At 42.9% G+C, this 21,906-nt stretch overlaps 1 protein-coding gene across 1 annotated transcript in view; it reads left to right on the forward strand.

Moving 5' to 3' along the window:
- SLC6A2 (solute carrier family 6 member 2) overlaps nucleotides 1-21,906 on the forward strand; it is a 162,333-nt gene that overhangs the window by 47,018 nt on the left and 93,409 nt on the right. The window contains exon 2 of the mRNA XM_044270290.1: nucleotides 11,746-11,877. Coding sequence (XP_044126225.1) covers nucleotides 11,746-11,877 — 132 coding nt within the window. The remainder of the gene's footprint in view (nucleotides 1-11,745; nucleotides 11,878-21,906) is intronic.

The following is a 21,906-nucleotide window of genomic DNA, read 5'->3' on the forward strand; positions in this document are numbered from 1 at the left end:
TAGAACATGCTGCGTTTTTCACGCAACGCAGAACTGATGCGTGAAAAAAAAGCTCATGTACACAGACCCATTGAAATGAATGGGTCCGGATTCAGTGCGAGTGCTATGCGTTCACATCACTCATTGCACCCGCTCAGAAAACTTGCTCGTGTGAAAGGGGCCTTATCTGGCGTCTTGAGTGTTCAGTGGAATGCTGAATATGGATTCTTAGTTACATACAGCTTTCTAACAAATTTTAACACATTTTCCTACTCAAGCTGATTACAAAAGTAGACTCACTGTCTCTACACATTCACTTTAGGCCTAATCTGCCCTTTATAAAAAAAATATCCCATTGAAAAACCCCTTTAAGCCCTTCTCACCACTCTAATTACATTGGCGATGGGGTTATTAAAGATAGCACCCGCTAACGTGTGCATCGGTCACCATAGCTGCTGGGTGCCCGTTGTTTTAAATAGCAGGTACCCGGGACTAATCTGTGATCGACGATAACATTGATTGCATACATTTAACCCCTCAGATGCCATGTTTAAATGTGACACAGCATCTGTCAAACGAGAAGCGCGCATTCCCAGCAGTGATCCGGCTTCCCCTAGCGATCATCGAGAGAACCAGATATAGTGTGCGTCAGCCTCTGCATTCCTGAGTGGTACAAAGCTGCCGCACACTAGTTCCTATGGAGAACCTGCCTGTGGAGCAGCATAGTGTAATCCTCATAGATACCAATGCTAATGCATTGGTATCTATGAGAGAAGTTCCCTAGGGGAACTATTAAAAAGTGTATAAAAAAAAATAAGATGGAGCACGTTTTAAAAAATATTAATAAATCTAAAAATTCTAATCACCCCCTTGCCCCAAAATTTTATTAGAAATACCTAAACAATTTTAAAAAAAAATATCACGGGCATCACCACATGCGAAATTTAAAATATAAAAATATTTATCTCAAAAGGAAAACAGTGAAACGGAAAAAGAGTCAAAATGGCTGATTCTCCGTTTTTTGGTCACTTCAGCTCTGACAAAATAGTTGAAAAAAGTCATCAAAATGTCATTCACATTCATTGTTATCAATGAAAGGTACAGATCGCCCCACAAAGTTATGGGGGTCACAATAATGTGATGCAAAGAAAAAAAAATGCTTTTTCAAAAGTTTTTTTCCCCAGAACTAAACTGTAAAAAAAAATCATACAGATGTGATATTGTTGTAATTGTACTGACCTGGAGAATGAAAGTAACAGGTCAGTTTTACCACATAGGAAACACTGTAGAAACAAAACCCATAAAACTGTGGCGGAATTGTGTTTTTTTCCCCCAACTCCCATTACATTGTATGCAACCTTAAATGGCGCCATTAGAAAGTACAACTTTTCCTGCACAAAACAAGCTCTCATATGGATGAGGGAATTAAAACATTTTAAAAGTTATAGCTTTGGGAAAGCTGGGAGTAAAAAACAAAAAAAAAGGAAAATCACCTGGTACTTAAAGGGTTTAAGTTCCTCTGATTACAATAGATACATTGATTTTGTGCATAGCTACATATTGATAGTTTACTCATATTTCAGTCCTTCAATGGTTTAGCATTTGTGCCACATCATGTGCTGATCATTAATTATGATTTAAAGCAGTTCAAGCAATCAACATTTCTTGTAAGTTCCTTTAGACATTTCATATTTCATGACATTGACTAGATTGGACGCTGACAATATAAATTTATTCTAATAGTTTCCTAAAGATAAGCCAAGGGGCTCTTGTATAAGCAATGGCCCATCATATTCATATCTTAAAGGTAATTAATTTGATATTATTACTCATGTACAAAATCTAATAGACGTAGCATGACGTAATTTCACCTGTAAGACTATTTTGTCGTAGATTTTTTCAGATTTTTTTTTGCAACTACTACTGTATATAAGTATCTATTTTCTCTACTAAGCAGGTTGCTATAAGTCTACATTTTTTTCAATTTTTTTCTTTTTCTTGCTTCTTCCAAATTTCCACCCAAAAAGTATTTATCTTTCTGTTTTGATATGGGTACATATTGTAGTGCAATTTCGCAGCCATATTTTTTTTTAACTTTAAGTAAACCTAAAATACACACAGAGGATGAAGAAACATAGCAAATTGTAATAAAAAAATAATTTCCATTTTGTGTATATAGGTCCTATGCAGAGCAATGTGCACTAAACATGTTCTGTCTTCATACACGTTCACACAGTGTGCAGTCTGACATTCAGCATAAACCATTCCTGTCTTCCAAATAAGAGGACTGTTCTTTGTAGTCTAACTTGTTTATTGGTCAGCAGGTTGTACTCTCTGCGCGGTGCGCATGAGTGAGTGTCACGGCCATGGCCATGACCGTGACTCCTCAACTGCATGCGGTCGCCTGCGGTTTGGTTTAGTGTTCAATAACAGGTGAGGGCCGCTGGTGTGTGGCCTCACTTGTGGTTGCCGCGGGCAACCTGTCGTATGAGTTGGTTTCTGCAGAGCAGCCTGAGCGGTGCTGGGCAGCTTGCTGCATGGCATGCAGTTGCACCTAGCAACCTTTCTGTTAGGTGTGTGTGTGTGTGTACACTTGGTTTTATGTGTGGTGTGCACTGACCCTTCCCTTCACTGTGGTTGTCCGTGGCAACGTTTGGTCGTTGTTGTACATGTGGTGGCAGTGTCCTGGCCTTCGGGCTGACTCCCAGGACATGAGTGCCACCCATGTCGTTGCCTGCGGCAACAGCCACAGTGTGTGTTAGTGAGTTTGACACTTTCCCTTTAATGTGTGTTTTCCTTCTCTGGTGCTGGAAGGGTTAACTCCCTTCCCAGTGTGTGTGTGTCACTGGGTGTGTCCGACTGTGGGGTGTGGCTTCTTGGCCTATAAAGCCTCACTGTTTTCCCAGGTCTGGAGGTTGCTTCAGCCATGCTTTGCTGGAGCAGCCTCCTGTATTTTCTACCTGCCAGTGAGAGCCACCCCTGTGGTCATAACCATTATGTCACATTTAAGTTTATGTCCAGTTATGTGTGATGTCTATTTGATGTTTCCTTGTGATTTTGTGCAGCTATGGATCTGGGTCCCTGTGTGTGGATGCGTTGTGATCTTCACCTTGCCAGCACAGGGATCCAGTCAGCAAGGCTGTGGCAGGTAGGTGGAACTCCTTGTTCACCTGCCATATCCATAGAGCTGTTTATGTTCCCCCTTTTCCAGCAGCTTGGCCATTGAGACTCCTGCTCCTCCGTGCCTAGGAGGAGTAGGTTGTCTTACCCTGACTCCTAGCTAGGGACCGGACGGAGGGTAAGTCAGGGCTCCCAGGTTCCTGCACATGGGTCCTCCTACCTTTAAGGTCGGCCCATGCAGATAGGAGTTAGGGTCAGGGTAGGGACGCTGTAGGAGGTGACCTGCTCCCTTTCCTGTTGTCCTGGCCGAGCAGCCATAACATCATCTGGCATCGCACGGCTGAGGGTTTCCCCCATCCTCAGCCGTGACAGTGAGAAATTGTACATTTTATTGGTAGAACTACAAGAATACAAATAGCAAGTATAAGTATAAAGTATAGATAGCATGTACTATAACATTTGCATTAACACTGAAGGCACATGGTAAAATGGCTGCCTATACATAGGATTACATGTCTAGCTAACATTAGTAATAACTCCCTGACTAACAATTACAACTAGCTGAACAGCTCTGCACAACTTTATGTTCCTGAAGCAAAGGTAGATCTCTCACCTGATATGCTTATACAAGGATGGTGGAGTTTGAGAATGAGATATGAAAAAGGATAGCTCTGCTGATGTGTCCTGGAGACTGGAGGCTTCTCTCTCCCAGGATGCTTTGCACTCCAACAATGCAATGCACCACCCACAATTCAGTAGTATTGTAACAGGAAAAACAAAGTGTAATACAACTTAACACCGCTAGATGGTGCTATAACCACACTAAATACTTGAGAAATACAAAGACTGAGGCAGACGTAATCTGTAATATTCTCTAACTCTCTAAAATTAGAAAATATTTTTTTTGTGGCTAATTGAATTCTTTATATTTTGGACATATTGTTTCCAGAAAACACTACTTTTGAAGGGTCATCTGTTTAACATATATCTCCTGAAGTTTTGTGGTCAATAAGCTTTTCAGGCTATTAACTTTGTTAGATATAATAGATGATAGATAGATAGATAGATAGATAGATAGATAGATAGATAGATACCGTATTTTTCGCCCTATAAGATGCACTGGCCCATAAGACGCACCTAGGTTTTAGAGGCGGACAATAAGAAAAAAATATTTTTCATTAGACCTCAGATCATACCTCAGCTAATCAGACCTCAGCTCAGACCCCAATGTGAATGACCCCCCAATCAGACCTCAGACCCCAGACCCCAATCAGACCTCATATCAGCCTCCAGCAGCCCCCACTGCCTCTCATATTAACCCCAAGCAGCCCCTATTGCCTCATATCAGTCCTCAGTATCCCCCATTGCCTCTCATATTGGCCCCCAGCAGCCCCCATTGCCTCTCATTTTGCCCCCCAGCAGCCCCCATTAACTCATATCAGCCCCTATTGCCTCATGTTTAATAAAATAAATAAACCACTTACCTCTCCTGCTCCTGGACGTGGCCTCTCCTCACTGCCCGCGCTCTGTCTTCCCCCTGCTGTCGACTGTGCTGTGAACCAGCGTGCACAGCCGACAGCCGAGGACCAGGAAGTGGTGAGTACAGAGCCTTCACCGTTTCCTGGTCCTCCAGTACTAATGAGCGTTGCATAATGGAAGCGCTCATTAGTATTTGCCCCATAAGACGCAAGGGAATTTCCCGCCCACTTTTGGGAGGGAAAAATGCATCTTATGGTGCGAAAAATATGGTAGATAGATACACTGACACTGCAAAAGAGTAACAATGTTTTGAATTTTTGACTTTCAGGCTCCATATCTCACCATCCACTACAACGTGAGACATTTTATAGACAATCATCTTGGCTATCTCATACATAAATTGGACTTGCAACTATTTAGCATATGAATAATTATGCAGATTCTTGTCATGTAACTGCATTGTTACTGTTTTGCTCCTAAAATTCTAAATTTAAAATTGTATTATTTTGTTAGTATTTTGTAAATCCACATTTGGCTTTTAACACTGCCTGAATCCTTCTGGGCATGCTCTCAATCATATTCAACCATGTCTCGACCGAAATCCGTTCCCAGGTCTCTTTTACACGTTCCCAATGTTGGTGCATACTGGTCGACTCACTTAGGTACGAATACAGCTTTTTGTTCAACTCCACCCACAAGTGTTCAATTCGTTTGAGGTCTGTGGACTGTGGAGGCCAATCTAGCACCTCCACATCATTGTCATTGAACCATTTCTTCATCAATATCAACATATGCTTCGAGTCGTTGTCCTGCTGGAACACTATGTTGTTCATTTCATACCCATAGTAATCGATTGTACGAAGTAACTTATCTTGTAGGATAGCTCAGTATTGAGACCACTATCGATCCTGGTCAAGTGTCCAACGCCTTTGGCTGTGAAACAACCCCATATCATAAGGGTTCCTTTACCAAACTTGACAGTTCCTACAATTTCTGGATCCGTTAGCCCCCTTTTCCCTTGTTTCTTCCTGACCCATTTGCACCCATCAGAGCCCAGTCTATTGACTTTTGTCTCATCTCTCCAAATCCCCAGTTTCCAATCTTCTACTGTACACTGTTCCTACTTGTTTACAAACTCGAGCCGACGCTTCTTATGATGATATTTAAGTCGAGGATTCTTCACCTTTTTTCAGCTCACTATTCCAGACTTGTGTAATGCGGGTCACACGGTGCTTGCATAGATATCTGTGATCTCACTATTATGAAGCATACAAGCCACCTCCACTGCCATGTTTATTGCTCCAGAACTGATAGACCTTGTGATGAGCCAACTCGTTGACTCATATTTTGCCTGGACATCCACCTCTTGGCTTTGGAATGGATGGACAGACTTCATTTCATATTCTTGCAACTGTCATGGTGCTCACATGATGCAGTTTGGCAATTTTCTTGGCCGAGATATTGCTATTGATGAGCTGGATGATGCTCTTTCTCTTTTCTTGGGAAATCTTCTTCATGGCTGCTACTCAATTTCAAACCAGTGACCTTTTGCTTGGGGTTCAACCTAATAACACACTGAGCTATTAGGGAATGAGAGAGCAGGTTGTAATTTGTACATATAGAAGAAAAAGATTGTACCACTAGGAGCAAAACGGTATCATGCAGTTACATGACAAGAATCTGCATAACTAATCATATGCTAAATAGTTGCAAGTCCAATTAATGTATGAGATAGCTAAGATGATTGTCTATAAAATGATGGTAGTTTCACGTTCAAAGCTGTAGTGGATGGTGAGATATGGAGCCTGAAAGTAAAAAGTTTAAAATATTGCTACCCTTTTGCTCGTCAGTGTAAATAAAAAACAAAATTGAGGCCGTGCTCCAAAAAAAAAAGTAAAGATGGGTAGTGGACCATCTTCATTCACACCTCGCAGTGTTTTGGCCTTACTCATTGAGGCCTTTGCCAAGTAAGGCTGAAACGTTGTATGCGGTGAATTAAGAGGGTCCACTACCCATCTTCAATTTATTTGGAATGCGGCCTCATTTTTGTTTTTGGATTATCCATTGAACCTATTGCCTAGGGTCCGGGAGGGTTTGCACCCATTTTCTCTCAACTCTGACAGTGCTGCTATGTTTTGATCTTTTTAGAAAGATAGATGGATAGATATGAGATAGTTATGTAATAGATATGAGAGCGATAAGAAGATGTTAACACTTTTTTAGGGTCAGTGCATTTTCAATAGTAAATCATTGATATTCTGTTTTCAGTGATGTTAATTGCCTCCCCTCACACAAATCATTAACATCATCACAAGTAAATGTTTAGTTTTGTGGAAAAAAATTTAATTTCCAGAAACAATCAATAAGAGCACCTTCATTTTGAAGGGGGCATTGCAAAGCAATCCCTTGCAGGCAGACTAGATAAAATCAGTATGTAGCGCTATTAGTTACTGTGGCCGAATGTAACCAAAATGAAATTTATTCTGCATCTGCCAGTCCTAACTGCGTCTAATTAAATTATATAGAGTAATGTTGTGACATTCATGGACTGGGGGAATGTATCCTTTTATTCAGCATTTACTATGTACTGTGTCTTACTGCTCAGTGGATTTGGACATATAGAAGCTAGGTTTTCCTAAGTGTTTTAAATGAGAATGTTAAAAGAAACTTTAGTTTATGCGCAACTGCAGGAAAATACAGAAACATAGTATGGTGGTATTCTCACTGTACATACTGTATGCAGAATTATGGATTTCAGTATGCTTTGGTGCACACAGGCTTTTCGCCTTATTATTGGTCAGTATTTTGTATCTTACAAGAAGTTACTTTTCCTTGACGATCAGTTGTTTGAAGAGGCCATAAAGCTCCGGTGAGCACTGTGGCCTTCTTTCAGTTTACCAAGCACAGCACCATTAATTGTATATTGGTTATTCTTGATATTACAGCTCTGGTTCCTTCCCTCTTAATAAATCTATTGTTTTTTATGAATCCACTAAGCTACTGTCATGATAGGTAGGTAAGCTGGGAAATAAATAAACACAGGAAAACAAACAGAACAAATTATTAGGCCCAAAAGCTAGGGAGAAAAGGGTCACCTCCTAGCGATCCCTAAAAGCTTTCCCTAAACTGCTGTGCCCATGTGCATACCCTTATGGTGGATATGCACATTCCCTCCTGCCTAAACCTAAACACCCTGGGCAAACCCTAAGCAGCAGGGAAAAGGAAAGAGGCAACCTGCTTCTTCAAACCAGGAGGAAGCAAGCCTCTCCCTGGAGGCCTAGATAAAACACACAAAGGGAAATAACGGAGAGGACTTATCTTGAGCAGAGCTGGAGCAGACAATCCACCACACATCAAGAGCTCCCAGGAAAGAATTATAACCCGCACAGGCCACTGGGGAAGGAGGGATAAATAGCCTCACTAACAATGAAACCCAGTACACCCTAGGGAAGGTGGATCCAGCTCAAATCCAAATAAAATCAAACAGAGAAGTCAGACATGTGCAGCCAGTCTGACAGACCTCTGCACATTTACAGGGCAAGGCTTGACAGCTACATACTCTTCGTTTTCTTTTCAAAAGTGACTTAAACACCTAAATGTGGCACATGGCATGTAAACCAGTCTGGCATAATATGAATAGCATATAGTACAATAGTGCATATATAGAGCCAGACAAGGGGAGATATGTCGTCTTGGTAGCGCTCCTTTGGCTTTTCCCAAAATGATTTAACTTGACTGTCAGATCTCTCCCAAGAAGTTGGCATTCTTTGGTGAATAAAGGAGTGCCTTGGTGGAAAGGGCATGGCTTAAGATATGACACTGTGTGTTAAAATTGGGTCAAAATGGAACAAAGTAAGCCAACCACAATACAAATCCCCCAAAATAAGAGAATACTACTTACTCACCCGCACATTACTTACAAACAACACTCACACATTCTGCCAGGTTTGAGCCATGGTCATCTGACCATTCCTCAAGGTACCATAGTCCTCCATATTCCTGCATTAACCTTCTACTGAATCCTTATTGCCAGTAGCTCCTAAATCAAGCCTGATGGTATTCAAAAGGTCCTGATCTTCCATAGAAGGAGACCAGTACTGTAAGATAATATGTGATAGTAGGGGGACTATGCTGTGGCTTTGAATTTAAGCCTTGGATCTTCAAATTTCACCTCTGTACAGTCCCCATACCATCTCAGATTTGTGAGGGATGTCATTCCTTATTCATCAGAAGATGAGAATTAACCAAATTGTTCCAGTGAGTTAGGGACCTTTTACATAGGCAATGAAAATAGGAACGTTCATTTCTTATTGTTGCCCACTCATTAAATGATTTCTGCTATATGGGGATGAATGATCATTACTCCAATCTTTTGTCCAAATACTATACAGTTTCATTGGCAACACATCCAGTTTACACAGGGCAATGTGTTGCCATCAAATAAGATTTTTTTGTGCGATATAAAAGATACGATCAGGTGATTGGTGGCAAATTGACATGGCCCTGTCATCAGGAATAACTGTTTGTATGAACTTTCATTGCCAATAATTAGCCCAAACCTTGGCCTATGTAAAAGAATCTTTAGAGAAGACTGACCCTCCAACTTCCAGACCATTATTGTCACCGCCAGCTCTCTGAGAAGGTCTGGCAGACGTTCTTCTGTACCTCTTGCATGATGTTCTTTGTTTTGGTTTCACTTTGTCATCTCCTTTCCTTCTCCCAGCTGTCACCTATTCACACTAATTGCCTCCCTTTATATTCCCTCCCATACTGCCTCACTTTGCGGTTTATACTACTTCCTGGATTGAAGTGATCACTGCTGGAGACTTCTGTTACTGCTTGTTCAGATAAGTCCTTTCTTGTATTGTGTTTCTTTGCTGGCTTGATTCTAGGTGACCCTGACTCCCTCCGTATTAAGTGCAGGGAGCCGGTGGTTGTGTCCCCTCACTATTATAGGGTTTTCAGGTGTCATACAGTCTAGGTACGAGGGCATGCAATTGTCTACCTCTGAGACCCTTGTATGTGCTTAGCAGTCAGGGTGAGCTCTTAGGGTTTTCAGGGGTCACCTTTATGCTTCTTAGTTTGGGATCAAGCCAGTCGGATGTTTATCCATAACTTACAGCTATCTGCAATATCATCCGTGACAATTATATTCACCTTTCCAACACACAAAATAAATCCAAAGATCATCTATAATTCTCAGGAGACAAATTTGAGGGGACAGTGCTCTGGACATTGAGAAATTGGACACATTGAGAAATTCAATCACATCAGTTCAAATTTGATGACTTTTTTGACATTGTCATAAATTGTATATTTATGAGAGAATCATGCTCACACTGACTGGTAGAATTTCTTTTCATTACCTGGAAAGAGATGGAATACACCCATCAACCACTTGGTGTGACATCAACAGATTCTTCATAAACCTTATTCAACTCAAGCATCTCCCAAGCCCTAGTTAAGCTAAACTGACTTGAACTTAACTAGAATGTTCTTTCCTCCTCTACTTATATAGATGGTGACACCAGCCCCATCTAGTGGTGGCTATGAATAAGGTCTGTTATTGCCATGCGCATACAGGAAATATAGTAAATGCATACACGACATTACACAGAAAGGTATTTTCTTTGTAGTTTTCAGTACACTGCAACTCTTGGAGCAGGATGCTGCACTTGTATTTTTCCTAATTCTCATTTAAGAGCATAAATCCCACAGTTTTGCCTATTTTTTTTCATGAATTCATACATTTCTACAATATTTTGTATCCATATTATCTGTATTATAATGGTTTGTAGATGATACTCAAAAAGGACGTGTAATACAATTTTTTATTGTTGCTTGAAGCTCTTGTGAATAAAAAAACTGGAACAGGGCCTCTATCTCCCATGTTCTGTTAAGATTAATAATGTCTCCCTATGTAGCAGATGTGCTTCTGGGTACATAGGAAGGGCACAATCTACTTACGCTCCTGGCACTATACTTCTCTACCCTTATGGTTTTGCAACATAGGTTGATAAAAAAAAATAGGATCTCTGAGCTAAAATCTCAGGGGTGGCAGCTGTATGGAGAGCATGTATTTACAGAGGGTTGCCTCCATATACAGTTGCATATTTGGAAGCACTGCTGTGTTTGGCCATATGGACCTCATAGTGGATGTTCCTAACTTAAGACTCTACCTCTCCTCTGCCTAAATTTAAAAACTGCTTGAAAAAGGTCTTAGTCCTTTTGAATGTAGTCATGAAAACATGCTGAGTTTGGGATGTGTTTCTTATTTTTTTTATCGTCTGCACCCTCACCGTTTTCTTTGCTCCAGATCTGAAAATGAGTGCTTTGGTCTGATTGACTAAGCTTTGCAGAGTATATTTAAAGGGGTTAGCCACTTTTATGTAATTTGTGTTCCTGTGCAGTATGTTATGTATTGTTTCTGATCTATAAATTACATTTCTTCCTGCTTTGCTGTCTTTTATGTTTGGAGCAGTCCAGCTGTATACAGTGGCTCTGCTAGTTTTGAGAACTGCGACACGTTCTTATAACATCCTACAGTGCATGGCTAGCCAAGTTCATGGTCTGTCTGTCCCCTGTGCTCCTTCATCACATTACATATGTGAGAATGATTCTCTGCTCTAGTGTTTTTAGCCCACCAGCGGCGCCTGCGCAGTCAGGCAGCCTCCTCCACAACCAGCTGACCTGGCACTGGAGGCTGCCTGACTGCGAAGGAGACACCGGCTTGGTTAGGGGCTGGGGAGAAGGAGTCCAGGGGACAGGCCATGAACATATCATGAGTGATATGTATTGTGGGTCAGAACCAGTTGTCCAGGATCACATGCACAATGAATGGCACGTGATCCTGTACCAATGATGAAGCTGAATGAGGGCACCACGTGACCAGGAACCAGATTGCTGGCTTGGTAGGAAATTGTTAATGAGTGTTATTTACAAAGTTATTAAACACAGAAAGAGAGAACGTGAAATACAAAAGTGCAGTCTCGGAATACCCCTTTAATTGCATAAATCTGTTCCATTGTATCTTGTTGGCTCCAATGTCAACAACCAGCAAAATGCAATTACAAGGCTTTGTGTTTTGGTAAGTCTGCAAGTCGTGAATGCGGTTTGGAAACCTGACTTAGATATTTCTGAAACTCATTAGTCCTTTATTTCTCGCAGGTGCTTTTCTAATCCCATACACACTATTCCTAATCATTGCCGGAATGCCACTATTCTACATGGAATTAGCTCTGGGACAATATAACAGAGAAGGCGCTGCCACAGTATGGAAGATTTGTCCCTGTTTCAAAGGCAAGTATTTTGCTTTATTCTTTTTCATCAGTTTAACTATACAAGAGGATTATCTGAAGGTCTGCATTTTACTCATGATTAGATATTGGTATTTTGTGTTTTAGGCTGAAATGTTTTTTCAAAACTTCTACTTAGGTCATATATGGGCACATTTATTAAGACCGGCATTTAAGTCTTAATAAAGCCCTATAACTGGCACTGTATGTGCCGGCCTCTCCATAACTTTGGCGCATCCAGTGCCAGTTTAACTTCGAAGCTATCTTACATCTAGACCATTTTCTACACCAGAAACAGGCGTAGAAAATGATGAATGAGACGGGACTGCCGGCCCGTTGCCTTCCCCATCCATGCCACGCCCACAATATTAGACCTGGCGTGAGCAGGGCGAAGTCGTAAATAGCTAATATAGGTGTATTTCAGCATGATAAATGACCTCTATAGTTTTCAAGTATGGAGGTCTATATCCTGTGTCCTTCTACCATCACTAAGGGTAGAGACAAGTCTTTGAACCTCACACCTTTATTAACCTGATAATCTTTAGAAATCCAGAGGTCTTGGAGCTAAAAGCCAGTGATGAAAGACCAGCTAACAGGAGATGAACAGAGTGGTGGCACTAACCATTCCTTAAAAAGGTTGTCTCACCTTAAGGCATTGGTGGCATATTGCTAGGATATGCCACCAATGTCAGATAGGTGCTGGTTCCACTTGTAGGACTCTGTGGGAACTGCTCTAGAATGGAGCTCACAAACTGAACAAGAGCGCACCACTCATAGGTGGACACCCTCCATTCATTTCTATGGGAGCACGGAGTGCAGTTCCATAGAGGTGAATGGAGTGGTGGCTGCGCTTGTGTGGTGTGCTTTCAATTCATTTCTATGGGATTTTCAAAGATAGCCATTTGTGCTGCTATTTTCCTATAGAAATGAATGGAGGGAGGTTGCACATGTTCAGCGCGCTCTTGTTCACTTTGGGAGCTCTAGAGATACGTGCAGATCACAGAGGTGGTTCTATTGATATGCCACCAATGTCTCAGGTTACACAACTCCTTTAAAAAACAGTCTTCATTCCATGTAGTTGAAACATTACAATGGAAGTAAAGGTCAGAAGAAGTGTGGTTATATATGAAACCTCTGTCACCTTCTTGTACCAGCTCTTACCCTGTACTGCTTATGTTTTAACTATATGAAATTAATACTGTTTCTTGAAGGAATGGTGAGTGTTACTACTCTCTTCTTCTCCCATTGGCTGGCTTAATGTGGAGATGTCTTTGAAGTTGAGAACCATTGAAGAATCCTAGCCATATCCCAGTGCTCCAGTATATGTTAGCAGAAGCAGTAGCGCTAGTTTTGTTTTATACTTCCTACTCGATGATACCAGTGAGGATAGATGGACCAGTTCCCCTTCATCCCTAGCTCATGGACCCAACTTCTGAAAATTCTGGGTATGCTTCTATATGATTCTATATAAAAATTCTGGGTATGATTCTCTGAGTATCTGTCCTGGTCAACCAACATCTCTAGCCTGGTCAAGAAGGCACATCGGCAACTTTAGGACACTGAAGAAAAGGCACCTGTCTGCTGACATACTGGGTAACTTCTATCGCTGTGCGATAGAGAGCATCCTGACCAACTGTGTTACAGTCTGGTATGGGAATTGCTCTGTTGCTGACTGCAAGGGAATCCACCTCCCTCTATTGAGGATGTTCACAAGAAGAGATGTCTACGTCGGGCACACATCATTCTTAGGGACTCCTCTCATCCGTTACGGGAACCTTCAGACTAAAACCAGCAGGTTTAGGAACAGTTTCTTCCACACAGCTGTCACCCTACTGAACTCAGTCCCCCGCTGAACCCTTTATTCCATACTCACTTAACCCTCTACACTCCTCCTTCCTCCATCCCTTCCTATGACCATGATCATGATTGTCATTCATTCATTCTTAACATTCACGGTTTGTTCATATTGGTTACTGCAATAGTTGGGACACTGTCATAGCAAAAGTCTCTGCTATAGTATGTACAGAGTACAGTACTTACACTACATTGTTCACTATTACAGTCTGTCCATAGCGATACTCTTCCACTTCTCGAGCTATATTCATAGCATTTTGCAGATCTGTTTACTATACATCTGTAAATTCGTATATGTAGCACATCTGTATAACTGTTCATAGTACATCTGTGTATTCACCGTCTGTATAGCAATAGAACTGCTTATCTGTATATATGTACAGACGTGGACAAAATTGTTGGTACCCTTTGGTCAATGAAAGAAAAAGTCACAATGGTCACAGAAATAACTTTAATCTGACAAAAGTAATAATAAATTAAAATTCTATAAATGTTAACCAATGAAAGTCAGACATTGTTTTTCAACCATGCTTCAACAGAATTATGTAAAAAAATAAACTCATGAAACAGGCATGGACAAAAATGATGGTACCCCTAGAAAACACAGAACATAATGTGACCAAAGGGACATGTTAATTCAAGGTGTGTCCACTAATTAGCATCACAGGTGTCTACAACCTTGTAATCAGCCATTGGGCCTATATATATGGCTCCAGGTAATCACTGTGTTGTTTGGTGATATGGTGTGTACCACACTCGACATGGACCAGAGGAAGCAAAGGAAAGAGCTGTCTCAAGAGATCAGAAAGAAAATTATAGACAAGCATGTTAAAGGTAAAGGCTATAAGACCATCTCCAAGCAACTAGATGTTCCTGTGAGTACAGTTGCACATATTATTCATAAGTTTAAGATCCATGGGACTGTAGCCAACCTCCCTGGACGTGGCCGCAGGAGGAAAATTGATGACAAATCTAAGAGACGGATAATCCGAATGGTAACAAAAGAGCCTAGAAAGACTTCTAAAGAGATTCAAGGTGAACTTCATGCTCAAGGAACATCAGTGTCAGATCGCACCATCCGTCGTTGTTTGAGCCAAAGTGGACTACATGGGAGACGACCAAGGAGGACACCATTGTTGAAAACGAATCATAAAAAAGCAAGACTGGAATATGCCAAACTACATGTTGACAAGCCACAAAGCTTCTGGGAGAATGTCCTGTGGACAGATGAGACAAAAATCGAAGTTTTTGCCAAGGCACATCAGCTGTATGTTCACAGACGAAAAAATGAAGCATATCAAGAAAAGAACACTGTCCCTACTGTGAAACATGGAGGAGGCTCTGTTATGTTCTGGGGCTGCTTTGCTGCGTCTGGCACAGGGTGTCTTGAATCTGTGCAGGGTACAATGAAATCTCAAGACTATCAAGGAATTCTAGAGAGAAATGTACTAGCCAGTGTCAGAAAGCTTGGTCTCAGTCGCAGGTCATGGGTCTTGCAACAGGACAATGACCCAAAACACACCGCTAAAAACACCCAAGAATGGCTAAGAGGAAAAAATTGGACTATTCTAAAGTGGCCTTCTATGAGCCCTGACCTCAATCCTATTGAGCATCTTTGGAAGGAGCTGAAACATGCAGTCTGGAAAAGGCACCCTTCAAACCGGACACAACTGGAGCAGTTTGCTCATGAGGAGTGGGCCAAAATACCTGCTGAGAGGTGCAGATGTCTCATTGACAGTTACAGGAAGCGTTTGATTGCAGTGATTGCCTCAAAAGGTTGCGCAACAAAATATTAAGTTAGGGGTACCATCATTTTTGTCCATGCCTGTTTCATGAGTTTATTTTTTTACATAATTCTGTTGAAGCATGGTTGAAAAACAATGTCTGACTTTCATTGGTTAACATTTATAGAATTTTAATTTATTATTACTTTTGTCAGATTAAAGTTATTTCTGTGACCATTGTGACTTTTTCTTTCATTGACCAAAGGGTACCAACAATTTTGTCCACGTCTGTATACATCGGCACATCTGCATATCTGTATATCTGTATATATCAGTACATCTGTATATTTTTCCATAGTACATCTGTATATTTGCTCTCTATATAGCAATATAAACACCTGTATACTTAAAGGGAACCTGTCACCATGTTCTGACTCATAAAATCGAATGTACCTTAATACTTGTTTACTCTGATAGTTCCCAGCGATCGATCCATAATATTCGCAGGACTAAGGGTCCATTTACACGTCCGCAATTCTGTTCCGCATTTTGTGGAACGGAATTGCGGACCCATTCCTTTCCATGGGGCAAAACTATGTGCTGTCCGGATCCGTATTTCCGGATCCGCACTTCAAGGTCCACAATTCCGTTCCCGAAAAAAATAGAACATGTCCTCTTCTTGTCCAATTGCGGACAAGATTAGGCGTTTTTTATTATAGTGCTGGCGATGTGCGGCCCGGTGTCTGTGTTTTGCGGATCCGTGGATTCGCAAAACACATACGGATGTGTGAATAGACCCTAACCTGTCCTATTTTATCGCCCTATAAAGCTTTACCGCTCATTTATAAACTACAAATTGGCGTGGTAATGAATAGCAGGAAGTGCTCAACCCCATATGCAGTGGCACATCTATACCGGGGGAGGGGGGCGGGGGCAGATCCTGCACTTGTGGTCCGCTGCTAATAGCAATCCCCAGCAAAAATGCATACAATGGAGTATGCCTGCAGCGGACCACAAGTACCACAATAGACATCCTACACAGGATAGCAAATAGGTGGATGTGATAAACAATAAAACAAAATAACAAATGCAGTAATTAGGATTTTAATATGTAGAGGTCTCAACCACTAAGAAACCTGAATATAATGCCATTTATATCAGAGAAAATATAATTGACATGAATTTTTCAAAAATTAGATTCGCCAGTTCGCCAATTTTTTTGGGTAAAAATTCAGTTTGGGATCCAAATATATTCGCGGCGAATTACGTTAAAAAACTTCTATTTCCTGGCTGCTGAGAGCCTTTATAGTGGTGTAGAACACTGTACCTTGCAGTAACACGCATAGGGAGTCTGCTTTGGTAGTGAAATAATACTGTGAGTCCGTATGACATGCAGATGACAGGCGTCGCTCTTAGAATCACTGCACGTGGTGTGCAGTGATTCTAAGCCACGGGGCCAAACCTAACCAAATAACTCATGTATGAACTCAGCCTTACAGGTCAATGTTAGCGCCAAGAAGAAGCACACTCCTTTTACATCGCTTATACAAGTAGAGCCCCCTTGACAGAGTGGAGAGGGTGTCAGCAGTAAGTTTGTGTACTGTTGACATCACTGATTATTTTGCCCTTCCTCTGATCCGTCAGAACAATAACCCACAAAAAACAGATCCTGTCTGTGGAACATATGTCTTCACTCGGTCAGCATTTGCTAAAAAATCCATCAGTATTGCTAATGCCAAAAAAACAGGAGTGGATCTAAAACAGAGATGACACGTGAATAAAAATATTTTATTATATCCTGCTTTTGGCTACCAAATCATAAGCCAATTCTGATGGGACCATACAGGCGTTACAGCTGCTACACAGACAGGATCCGTTGTGCGTCTTATTTTTCCTTCCTTCTAACAGATCAGAAGAAGGGTCAAATAAATGATGATGTCAGCCAGCCCAAAAGCCAAAATAGTGGACCAGTCATGAAGTGGGAATGGTGGGAACAGCATGAGAAGTCCACAGAGTGGCACAATGACACAGTCTGGAGTTGGCAGCAGTATGAGGAGGCCATCGAGTGGCACAATGACAGAGTCTGGAGTTGGCAGCATCAGGAGAAGGCCACCGAGTGGCTCAATGACAGAGTCTAGAGGTGGCGGCAGCAGCATCAGGAGAAGGCCACCGAGTGGCACAATGACTGAGTCTGGAGGTGGCAGCAGTATGAGGAGGCCACAGAGTGGCACAATGACTGAGTCTGGAGGTGGCGACAGCAGCAGCATGAGGAGGATACCACAGAGAGGCAAGGTGACATAGTGTGGAGATGGCAGCAGCAGCATCAGGATACCACATATGTGGAGATGGAATCAGCAGCAGACCACAAAGTGGCAAGGTGACATAGTGTGGAGATGGCAGCAGTAGCATCTGAATACCGCAGAGTGGCAAGGTGCCATAGTGTGAAGATAGCAGCAGCATCAGTATACCACAGAGTGGCAAGGTGACATAGTATGGAGATGGCAGCAGCAGCATCAGGATACCACAGAGTGGCAAGGTGACATAGTGTGGAGATGGCAGCAGCAGCATTAGGATACCAAAGAGTGGCAAGGTGACATAGTGTGGAGATAGCAGCAGCAGCAGCAGTATACCACAGAGTGGAAAGGTGATATAGTGTGGAGATGGCAGCAGCAGCATCAGGATACCACAGAGTGGCAAGTGACATAGTGTGGAGATGGCGGCAGCAGCAGCATCAGGAGACCACAAAGTGACCCGGTGACAGAGTGGGGCGGTGGGTGGCAATATCAGTACCCGCGGATGAAGGTGTGTGAAAGAAGGAGCACTTGGCATCAGATGTGTGGCATCAGGCGGGTGGCAGCATCAGAGTAGTAGCTAAGGCAGGTAGCCAAGGTTTGGGTGAGGCGGCAAGCATGATCTAATCAGATGCATCAGGCATTGGTGGTTGGAAATCCTGGCTGATCCATGCCTAATTCATCTTGAGTGGACAGGCGAGTTCTCCTTGGGGTAACTATGGCCCCCGCTGCACTAAACACTCGCTCTGATGCCACACTACTGGCCGGGCAGGACAGCTTTTCCAGGGCAAACTCTGCTAGTTGCGGCCACAAATCCAGTTTGGCTACCCAGTATGTGGGTTGGCAGGGTGCTGTCCAAGTGTGCCACCACTTGTTGGTTCAGGTCCTGCTCCATGTCTACCTGCTGCTGCTGGTGAGTAGTTTCTTCACTATGCGGGTGAAGAAAGCTACTCATCAGAAACTGTAGACTCAGGATGTGTCACGGACGGTGTACAGGAAACAAGGCAAAACAACATGCATAAATGACTCGCTGGATCCAGAAGCTAAGGAACAAAAGGGGGACCCCTGTAGAAGACCTGGGACTTTCCCTGGCTGCTCAGCCTATGCATAGATCCGAATGGTGGAGGTATGCAAAACCACGTACCTTGACTATATAATCCCTGAGCACCCTGCAATAGTGAGGGGACACGACCACCGGCTCCCTACACCAGACACGGAGGGAGTCAGGGTCACCTGGGATCCAACAAACAGAAAATAACAGATAACAGTATAACACTTAACTTTGTAGAGGAGAGGAGAACCAGATGGGCATGCACACATACTCCAGGAAGAAATATAAGCCGCCCAGAAAAGCATTCTGGGGAAGAATTTAAAGGGAAACAATTAGTCCAACACATAACAGCTGAGAGACGCTAATGAGAGGAGGAGCTGAATACCACAACACAGAACTCAAGGAGGAGGTTCTGAAAGGCCTCTGTCAGAGCTTCTCAGCTGTCTGGTTGTGACAGTACCCCTCCCTCTACGAGTGGACTCCGGACACTCAGAACCCACCTTCTCAGGATGGGACCTATGGAAAGCCTTGATGAGACGAGAGGCTTTAATGTCCGTCACTGAGACCCACATCCTCTCCTCAGGACCATACCCCTCCCAGTGAACAAGGTACTGAAGAGAACCGCGGACAAGACGAGAATCCACAATCCTAGAGACCTGAAATTCAAGATTCCCATCAACCATAATCGGAGGAGGAGGCAAAGGCGAGGGTACAATGGGTTGAACATAAGGTTTCAATAAGGACTTATGAAAAACATTATGGATCTTCCAAGTCTGAGGAAGATCAAGACGGTATGCAACAGGATTGATGACAGACAGGATTTTGTAAGGCCCAATAAACCTAGGACCCAACTTCCAGGAGGGAACCTTCAATTTGATATTCTTGGTAGACAACCACACCAGATCACCAACATTCAGGTCCGGACCAAGCACACGTCTCTTATCAGCCACACGCTTATATCTCTCACTCATGCTCTTTAGATTATCTTGAATCTTTTGCCAAATAGATGACAAAGACGAGGAGAATCTGTCCTCATCAGGTAAACCAGAAGACCCCTCTCCCGAGAAAGTCCCAAACTGTGGATGAAACCCATATGCACCAAAAAATGGTGACTTATCAGAGGACTCCTGACGACGGTTATTTAAAGCAAACTCAGCAAGGGACAAAAAAGAACACCAATCCTCTTGATTCTCCGCCACAAAACAGCGCAGATATGTCTCCAGATTCTGATTGACGCGCTCTGTCTGGCCATTCGACTGCGGGTGGAAAGCAGAAGAGAATGACAACCGAACCCCCAAGCGAGAACAGAAAGCCTTCCAGAATCTGGAAACAAACTGCGTGCCCCTATCAGAGACTATGTCTGAAGGAATACCGTGCAATTTGACAATGTGATCAACAAATGCCTGCGCCAGCGTCTTAGCATTGGGCAAACCAGGAAAAGGGATGAAATGCACCATTTTGCTAAAACGGTCCACCACCACCAGAATCACAGTCTTCCCCGAGGAACGAGGCAGGTCCGTGATAAAGTCCATGGACAGATGTGTCCAAGGACGGGAAGGAATGGGTAAGGGAAGGAGAGGACCTGATGGCCGTGAATGAGGGACTTTGGCACGAGCGCAAGTCTCGCAGGCTGCCACAAAACCCTCAACCGACTTACGAAGCGCAGGCCACCAGAATCTCCGAGCGATGAGATCCAGTGTGGCTCTTACCCCCGGGTGCCCAGCAAGGACCGTATCGTGGTGTTCTTTAAAAATCTTGTGTCTTAAAGCGAGAGGCACAAACAACCTCCCAGGAGGACAAAGATCAGGAGCCTCTGACTGGGCTGCCTGCACCTCTGCCTCCAATTCAGGAAAAAGAGCAGAGACCACCACACCTTCAGCCAAAATGGGACCCGGGTCTTCAAAATTCCCGCCTCCCGGAAAACAACGTGACAGGGCATCTGCCTTCACATTCTTAACTCCAGGGCGGAACGTGACAACAAAATTAAACCTAGAAAAGAACAACGACCATCTGGCCTGTCTCGGGTTCAGACGCTTGGCTGACTCCAAGTAGGCCAGATTTTTATGGTCAGTAAATACGGTAATAGGGTGTCTGGCTCCCTCTAGCCAATGGCGCCATTCCTCAAAAGCCAACTTGATGGCCAACAATTCCCTATCTCCCACATCGTAATTTCTCTCTGCGGAGGAGAGTTTTCTTGAGAAAAAGGCACACGGTCGCCAATTGGCAGGAGAGGAACCCTGAGACAAGACCGCCCCCACACCCACCTCAGAAGCATCAACCTCAACTATGAAGGGTAATGAAACATCAGGTTGCACCAAGATGGGAGCGGAAGCAAAACTCTCCTTGATATCAGAAAAAGCCTTACGCGCCTCTACTGACCAAGAAGAAAAATCTACCCCCTTTCTGGTCATATCAGTGAGTGGTTTAACAATAGAAGAATAATTCAAGATGAACTTCCTGTAATAATTGGCAAAGCCCAAAAAACGCATCAGCGCCTTTTGATTCTCAGGAAGCTCCCACTCAAGCACAGCGCGGACCTTCTCGGGGTCCATGCGAAAACCAGAAGCGGAGAGAAGAAACCCCAGAAATTGAATTTCTGGAACCGCAAACACACATTTTTCCAGTTTTGCATATAATTTATTCTCCCGCAGGATGAGCAAGACCTGACGTAAATGTTCCTTATGAGTTTTGAAATCGGGAGAAAAAATCAAAATGTCATCCAAATACACCAATACAAATTTTCCCATCAAATGATAAAAAATGCTGTTCACGAAATGCTGAAAAACGGCTGGGGCATTCATCAAACCAAAAGGCATAACCAAGTTTTCAAAATGGCCCTCAGGGGTATTGAAGGCCGTCTTCCATTCGTCTCCAGATTATCTCTGACCCTGACCAGGTTGTATGCCCCTCTTAAATCTAATTTGGAAAAGACTTTAGCCCCAACAACCTGGTTAAATAGGTCCGGGATCAGAGGAAGCGGATAAGGGTCACGAATTGTGATATTGTTCAGCTCCCTGAAATCCAGACAAGGTCTTAAAGAACCATCTTTTTTCTTAACAAAGAAAAAACCAGCGGCAACAGGTGACTTCGAGGGTCGTATGTGTCCCTTTCTC

The sequence above is a fragment of the Bufo gargarizans genome, chromosome 10 (genome assembly GCF_014858855.1).
Source record: "Bufo gargarizans isolate SCDJY-AF-19 chromosome 10, ASM1485885v1, whole genome shotgun sequence".
Lineage (NCBI taxonomy): Eukaryota > Metazoa > Chordata > Amphibia > Anura > Bufonidae > Bufo > Bufo gargarizans.